General features: G+C 42.5%; 1 protein-coding gene across 1 annotated transcript in view; it reads right to left on the bottom strand.

Annotated features, from left to right (window-relative positions):
• osbpl3b (oxysterol binding protein-like 3b) overlaps positions 1-8,841 on the bottom strand; it is a 71,964-nt gene that overhangs the window by 25,911 nt on the left and 37,212 nt on the right. The window contains exons 3-5 of the mRNA XM_083637487.1: positions 3,335-3,451; positions 2,084-2,137; positions 1-107 (exon numbers count right to left, since the gene is read on the bottom strand). The exon at positions 1-107 is cut by the window's left edge and continues 7 nt beyond it. Coding sequence (XP_083493613.1) covers positions 1-107; positions 2,084-2,137; positions 3,335-3,451 — 278 coding nt within the window. The remainder of the gene's footprint in view (positions 108-2,083; positions 2,138-3,334; positions 3,452-8,841) is intronic.

The following is an 8,841-nucleotide window of genomic DNA, read 5'->3' as shown; positions in this document are numbered from 1 at the left end:
TGATAGATGTTCTCCTCTGCATCCAGATCGATGCACTTGGCTTTCTTCTTAATGGCCATGACGGAGAGACCCACGTCAATGCAGCCATGCAGCTTCCCCTTATCAATCTACCAGTCAAGGAAAAGTCAACACAGTGTTATGCATAGGCTCTACTGGACCAAATATGAATGCAGCACACAGCACTGGAGGGGGCTGTTCAGTTTCAAAATGCTCTATTTTAGAGTCTGACAAGCCACAAACTTACTATTGTCTTAATGTATCTACCAAAGTAGCAATAATGAAACCTCCTTGGCTTTGCCTGCAGTGGTTCCCAACCTTAGGGTCGCGAGTCGCGACCCCACTGGAATTCAAATAGGGTCGCCTGAATTGTTGTTTTCTTTTTCTTTTACACCAGACCCAACTTAATACTACCGAAGATGATTGGGAAAACTTGCGATTTTTTCCCAATTTATTTTTTAGTTCTGAGTTCAAAGTGATAATCTCTAAGATTTCAGCTTTGTTCTATTGGGTGACACCTATGGCGATGAGTGGTAATTGCAGGTGACATCCAAACAGTGTCACTATATACTGCAAAGGCTTCCATCAATGGACCATAGTAGAGGTCGACCGATTAATCGGCCGGCCGATTAATTGGGGCCGATTATTGGCATTTTTAATTAATCGGCATCAGCCTGCAAAAAAAAACAAAAAAAAAAAAACATTTTTTTTTTTTTTTTTGGCAGGCCAGGCCAGGCCAGGCCACCGGGCATTTGCCCGACGTGCCCGATTATGCAGTCCGCCACTGAATGTGAGTCTTCTCATGCACCCATGAGCCTACTGTAACGTTACGTTTCCTCAGTCACCACCATCTTCTGCAAACACACTTCTCCCATCAAATGACAGCAAATCTAAACAGTTACATTATTATTATTATTATTATTATTATTATTGTTAATGTATAGAACAGTGCATGAATGAGTTCTCTGACATACTGCTCTCTCGCTATAGCCTACCAGTCACTACTGAAATCTATACCGCATAACCCAATGTATTTTTCTATTTAATAAAAAGAATAATCAAAAACATGTTACTGTACTGGCTAAGATAACATCTTATATTAGATGTAGGCCTACAGTATAATGTTATATTCGATTTTCAATGTGCATGAATGGATAATGGAAATCTAGGCTACTAGATTTCTTTAAAAAAAAATACCAACAGAAGAATATTGCACATTTTTTGGGGGCGCTACCCACACGTTTAGCTGTGTGTTTCTCATTCCACGAATGCACAATCCTTACAAGTTGTACCCCGTTGTAAAGGTGACTAATCAGGCTTTCCAACTATATAAAATACAATACCAATTGGTATTATTAAAGGGGAGAAATAATCGAGCAAAATAACGTTTCCAAACTTTTTTTGAGTTTATTTTAATCGTATTTTATCGAATGAAAAAAATAATAATAATCGGCATTATATATCGGCCATCGGCCGCCCTGCTCTCTAAAGATCGGCATCGGCATCGGCCATTGAAAAAGCAATATCGGTCGACCTCTAGACCATAGCCTCAATCAACATTGTGAGTGACTCTTTAAAAAAAAAATGAAAATCTTTGAAATTATAACTTTAAATCAGGATTCTGAGAATAAAGTCAGAGTTTTGAGATTAAAGTCAGAATTCTCAGATTAAAGTCAGAAAAGAGAAAAAGAAGCATACTATGTGACATCACTGACGATGTCACTGATGACATTATCGATGGTGTACCGGAATTTGAATGTCGCGGGGTCCCTAGATTTTTGCGACGTCAAAATAGGGTCACAAGCTAAAAAAGGTTGGGAACCCCTGGCCTATGGCCTTAGACAAGCGTCTCTGCATCGCTGATATATAATGATGTGGGTTTGACAGGTCAAATGCACCATGTCATTCCTATCTGTGACCAAGAGATTAAAGGGGAATTAGGGGCCTTTTGTATTTACAGGCAAAGACTGAAATGTCCTCTAGATATTCTGGGAGAGGCAGCCAGCAGCACAACATGTCCTTTGTCATCTTCTGTAACCAAAGTGACAAGCCCACACAGCAGCCAGCAGCAGGACTCTGTACTCACATCAGAACTGCACTTCCCATACTTCAGGATGCCCTTGTCCAGGAAGAAGAATCTCTGTGGGGAGAAAGACAGACAGCAAGCGAATATAGGGATGAAACGATAACCGCTTTTAATGATAACCGTGATAAAATTCCTTACGATAACCGTACGCTTTGAAAAACATGGTAAAGGCTGTCCATCATCAACCAAAGTCGGCAACCGTCTCCCAGATGCAAACACGCAGCCTTGGAGAAATGATTTCAGTGAGTGTATCAATCATTTTAGGGTCTGAGCTTTCAATATAAAACTTGGTGAAATGATTTCTGTGGGTGTATTAGTACTTTTTGAACATTTTCAGCACATTTTAACAACACTGTGATAATATTCATAACTGTGATAATTTTGAACACTAAAATCGTGATATGAAATTTTCATATGGTTTCATCTCTACAAGAGAATGGGACAAAGGTAGGATGTAAATTTAGTGACAGCGAGTTTGGAGTCAGTGTGATGGAGACAGAGCCATGATAGATTTAGCCTCCTGTGCTTAGGAGTTGTTAATATCCCTACAGTGATATATTTCTCATCCCAGGTCCTTGTCCTGCCTCTATCTCTGTCTTTATCACTCTCCTCTCATGCTCCTTCTCAAGCACGTTCCCTTCGGCCCTCTTTGTAAAGAACATGCCTGGTGCCAGAGTTGTTCCATCACCAGAGTCAGACCATTGAAAGCAGAGAGAAGCGAGTAGCTCTGACTGTACAAACATCAATACTAAACATATACTACAGCTCTGTTAAGCAGCAGGCCATCAGCTAATGCATCTGGGAGAGCCAGTGAAGTATCTAGTCGTGTCTCAATGTCATCATCACACTGAGAGGAAAAGCTTTTAGAAAGAGAGCGAGAGGCTGTCGCAAGGAAGCGACCCGGGTCTTTATGAGGCCACAGTGTCGAGGGAAGTCGTCTGTCAAATACTGCAATGACTTCAAAGTACACGAGCAGTCAAAGGTTTGGACACACCTTATTGAATGTTTTTCATGATCATATAGCCATTTTGATCTAATGGCGTATGCTTAAATGCTTCAATGACACATATAAATAGTGAAGTTGATGCCTGTGTATGAATTCCTTTACAAAGCCGTTGCCTCTCCAGCAAGGGCGGCTACAGCACTTGAAATCATCTAAAATATGAGATAGCTTGAACACTTTTTTGGTCACAAAAAAAATAATCCAATTGTGTAGCTTCATACTGTAGTTTTGACAGATTTAAACAGCACCTTATGCCAGCCTTTCATGGGCCACTTCCTCCTCTTCAGCAAGTAGCCCTCCTGCTTCTGGGGCTGCTGGACATCGCTGAAGCCTCCACGCAGACCCTCCACTATTTCCCAGTTGTCCTGTGGAGGCAAACATTTGAACTCTGAGATGATTAGTGGCATGTACACAGTACACACACACACACACACACACACACACACACACGCTCGCACACACACAAACACACACACACACACACACGCTCGCACACACACACGCGCACGCACACACACACACACACACACACACACACACGCGCACGCACACGTGCGCGCACGCACACACGCACACACGCACACACACACACACACACACACACACACACATACACACACACACACACACACAGAGGTCAAAGTTGCAGGCATTCCCAGTAGGTTTGATATCATCATTTGAAGGGATCCTCCATCACAGAGTCAAGGTCAGAGTCAAGGCATATTGTCATTCCTAATGTAATGAGTGGCTGCTGATGGCTTCTAGACTTCCAGCCTCTTCTCCACACACAGTCAAGCTTTCTGGGGAGTATCCTTATTGAGTAAATGAGGCTTGGATGAGAGAGAGCAGGCCAGGCTGTCTTTGCAGAGGAGAAGTGCAGTGGTGGAGCTTAAACACTGCTTTTACCACATGGTCCCATTTACACAATTAGCTTACCTGTCACTCTAATCTTTACTCTTCATAATAATCGTGTCCTGACTGACCTTAAAGCGCAAATTCAACCCCCCCCCCCCCCCCCACCCCCCCACCCCCACATGTAGCCTACAGATGAACAGATTAAGATGAGATTTCATAATAGCCTAATCCAGATTACTGTGTCATGCACCTCCTCAGCAATGAGATTTCCAGGAAGGGCCCATGACAGGCTCTACAGAATAAACGGAGGACGTTGTAATATCTTGGTGGACATAGAGGATATTGCATCCAGTTAGCTTGCTTCAATCCATTAGCTCTAATGGTTCAGTAGTGGTAATTGGAGATTTGAGTTTAGTCCCCTACAATAATATCCAAGAAATGATGTTCACATTGCAGCTATCCAGAGGGAGGCCTGAGGTGGATGTGTGTGCAGGCTGCTAGTCACATGACCCAGTCACACACTGACTCATCACCACCACAAACTGCTCTTTTCTACAAGGACAAAAGACACTTCCAGAGAGCTGAGACGGCAGTAACTGACAAGTCGACAGTTACGGGGAGGAAAAATGTAAGGCAAGCATGTGTTCAACATCATGAGCACATGTTGAAACTTGGTGTGAGGGAATAAAAGTATGTCGAGTATTAGTGCTGTCTTCCCGATGAAACCACAACAAGAGCCCACATGCTATATTAATAATTTCAAAACAATACGTGAATTATTAATGCTCTGACAAACGTGGCACTAGCCATTGAAACAATGAAATGATAGCCTCTGCTGTCCTCTCAGGTCAGTGTGTCCACCTGACAGACGCCTGGCCTTACTCCAACCCACACCCACACATCTGAAATGTACTGTGTGGTTCAGTGTTTAATACAAAGATATCACCAGAGCTAATCACCCAGACATTAGCTCTTGCTGTGAAACCAAGGTCCAAGCATCTTTGGATCTTATGAGTTTTTAAACACCATTCTAACAAAATTGTTTTGTTTGTTTGCTCAGAGGTTATTTCCTAATGAAAACAATTTTTTCCCCCAGTGTCTGTATTTGTTGTGGTCCTAAAGTGTGTGCTGTCAGCAAAACCGGAATTAAACTCATTCATTTCCAAACAGAGATGGTTATACCATCTACCGTTATAATAAAACGGGGATAATAAAACATGAATGAGTCTGCCGCAGACAGATAAGCGCTCACGTCAAGATGGATACAAAAACAGAGGTACAGTACTGTCGTTTCTGGTGTCTCACTACTTTCACTGATGTGTCTATATTACGCTTGTGTCTATATTACGCTTGTGTCTATATTACGCTTGTGGGAATTGTTGTTGCACTTTGAGAGTAACTCAGAGTATTCTGCTTGTACGGTAACTGTCGAGTGCTTGGGAGAAAATGGGGTGGTGTGAGACTCAGACTGTGACAGGTACTCTCTCCCAGAGTACCTTTGGACCTTTGAAAAGAGGGGGGGGGGGGGGGGACAGGGACAGGGACAGGGACAGGGCCCTGTTGCAAAGAGAAGCCTTCTGGATACAGACCCTGCATACAGAACATCCCAAAGGCCTCAATGAGGAGTTATTATTAGATTGTTTCCTCTAGATATTTTAAAACTATTTATATTTTTCTAATTTTCTATATGTACATTTTCTTCCTATATCTCATAATGTATATAATTGTGGTCCTGCCCGTTGCAGGGGGAACAAAAAGGCCGAGGTCTACTCTTCTAATTGCTGAACCAGCTGCAGGTCAGGTTGGCCAACTTCACTTACTTACTTACTATGTTATTAGACTTATATCCTCAGCTGACACTTACTGTAGACGGGTCTATTTCTTGTTATATTTTTTATTATGTTCTTGGTGCACAGTGTGATATTGAAGCATTTTTGACTGTGTCTGTCTCTTGTGTGTGTGTTTGTGTGTGCATGTGACAGGGTTTTTTCTGTGTCTGTTGGTCCATGTACGTCTAGTACTGCTGCCTTGTTCTGCAGGGTGCCCCAGGATCGCTTTCAGGCCTTTTTTTATTTGGTCTCTATATGCTTCCCCTTGGGCTGATTATTCGCCAATTGGAAGGTGTCTCTTATCATTGTTATGCTGATGATGTTTAGCTGTACATCTCTTTTAAGCCAGATCAAATTGACAATATTTCTGTTTTGCACAACTGTATGTCGGCTATTAAGGACTGGATGAGCAATAACTTTCTCCAGCTCAACGCAGACAAGACTGAGGTCCTTATTATTGCCCCGCCCCGGATGGTATTGCTCCTCAGGTTGCACAATGTATGGATGGGGTCTCTCTCCTCTACTGTGCGGTCTAACCTGAGGAATCTCTGTGTGATTTTTCATTAAGCTATGAGCTTTGATCATCATATTAAGTCTCTGGCCCGTATACTTCCTTTTTCCATCTCAGAAATATCTCCAAACTCAGATCCGTTGCCTCTCTACCCGAGCTGGAAATGACTGTTCACGCCTTTGTTTCATCTCGCCTAGATTATTGTAACTCTCTTTTCACTTGCCTTAGCAAGTCATCTCTGGACTGTCTACAAGTGATCCAGAATGCTGCTGCGAGGCTGCTGACTAAGTCCAGTAAGAGATGCCACATCACTCCCATATTAGCACACCTACATTGGCTTCCCATTAAATTTAGGATCCAATTTAAAGTTCTTGTTCTTACATATCGCCCTGCATGGTCAGGCTCCTGCCTATATCAGCAGTCTAATTCATCCTTAGACCACCAGCAGGTCACTGAGGTCTTCGGACCAGGGCCTACTAGCCGTTTCTCGCTCTAGGCTTAAAACTAAAGGTGAAAGATCTTTTCAATAATGTTGCCCCCACTCTGTGGAATGCCCTTCCACTGGCCTTATGATCTGCTGCCTCTGTCGACATCTTCAAAAAGCAGCTAAAGACTGATCTGTGTACAGTCTGGCCTTTGTTTAGCCTCTTGTGTATCTCTGTGTCTTGTTTTTTTGTTTTTTATTCTTTATTGTACTTGTTTTAACTGTATGGGCCCTATTGTTGTACGGCGCTATCGCTTGCGCAGCCGTTTGCTCTTATGCTATCTTCCCTGCGTCTTAAGCTATCGTCTGCCTCCACCATCCAGTTTTGCGCTGGAATCTAAGAGCAGACACAGGTGTAGGCGTGGCCCAGGCGTGTCCACTGGCCTTTGCGTGCCTCTTAGCCTATCAGCTGCCTCCAGCAAGTGTCATTTTGCGCTCTGGTGAAGATACCATCGCCATGTTCTGAGCATAAACACAGGTTTGGGTGTTGCCCGTGCCAAAATAGGCGTTCCAGGGCAATGTGTTAGAAAAAATGTCGTTGGGTGCTCTCAATTTTAACACCACCTAATAGCAGGTCTTAGCGCTAAAAACCCCACTAAGCTTGAGCGCACAGTATTCTCCGCACAGTGCAGGAAATCCTCGCTTGGATACATTACGCGTGGCATGGTCCCTCTTTCTCCAAAACCTCTCGCACGCACACACTCCCCCGCCTCTTCAGAATGCCACATTTATTTTCAACTATAGCCTACTGTACATTGCAGAAAAAACACACACCTTGATTTGAAAATGAGAATTCGTTTGTCATGGTTTTATTAGGCTACATAATTCCCGACCATACAGGTCTGTGGTGTTAGGTGTAGGCTATAAATTACTTTTGAGAAAGTTGTGCCAGTATAGCAACCTCTTTCCCTGCAATTACACACATGCAAGACCAGCTTCTCCACAGCACGGATGGCGTGACCGCAGTCAATAGCTTAACCCGAGTGGACATATTGAAATACAAATACCTAGGAATCTTACTAGACACAAATCTTACATATAAATTACACATAGACAAGGTAGTAAAACAAATTAAACAAAGATGATTTGTCTTCCAAAAGATTCGCCCATATCTCTCTCAGACTTTAGCCTATATGTATGTGAATGCTGTCCTACTGTCAAACATCTCCTATTGTCTACCAATTTGGTGTCTGACAGCAAAAGACACCCCAAAACCTATTGAGCGTTTATACAACCGTGCATATAAAATCTGTGTAAACTTACAATATCGCTCACACCACTGTATTGCACTCGAAAAAGCGAATGCATTACATTTTGACAACTACCTCAAATGAACATCAATGAAACTCTATTATCAGATTCAACATAATCTTACGCCATCCCCTCATATGCTCTCTTCTTCCCAGGTTCTCAGCCACAAGACAAACACGAACCACGCGTGCCCTCACAAATTCAGAAAACCCTCTTCCTATGTATAAAAATAATTATGGACAGTGATCTTTCTTTTACAATGGTACAGTAACCTGGAATGAAATCCTGCTAAATTGATGTAATAGTTCATCTTTTACTGGTTTGAAACGATTGTATAAGAATCTCCTACTTGGGGAGAAGGTCTGCGGTCACTGACCTGGGTGATGAGGCAACACTTGCAGCTGCCTCATGGCCTATAGGCCAGACAATCCTAAATCCTCTTATTTATCTCTTCTCTCCAAACTTTCCCATGTTCTTCTTCTACAGATCTATCACTTTAACGGTCTCTTCTTTGTTCTCTTGATGCAGGGCAGGAACCCTCTGAAAACCAGCATGTTAAAAAGTATTTTAATGTAATTTCTTTTTATGGTGTTTGTATGCTTTCTTTCCTGTTAAATAAATAAACTGAAACTGAAAAACAATTCTGATATAGGCTATTGAAATAGGCTAGAAAATCTCACCCATCCCTACCCTGTTAAAGAAAAAAATATTTTTAAATGTGTATGTTATAGCCTATATGAACGAAACGACTAATTACAGTAAGCCACGCTTTGGGACATGATGGGGATATTCACTGCGTAACTGCGCGGCCGCCCTTTGGTGTGT

The sequence above is a fragment of the Poromitra crassiceps genome (genome assembly GCF_964638095.1).
Source record: "Poromitra crassiceps genome assembly, chromosome: 1".
NCBI lineage: Eukaryota > Metazoa > Chordata > Actinopteri > Beryciformes > Melamphaidae > Poromitra > Poromitra crassiceps.
This window is presented reverse-complemented; position numbering and strand designations above follow the sequence as displayed.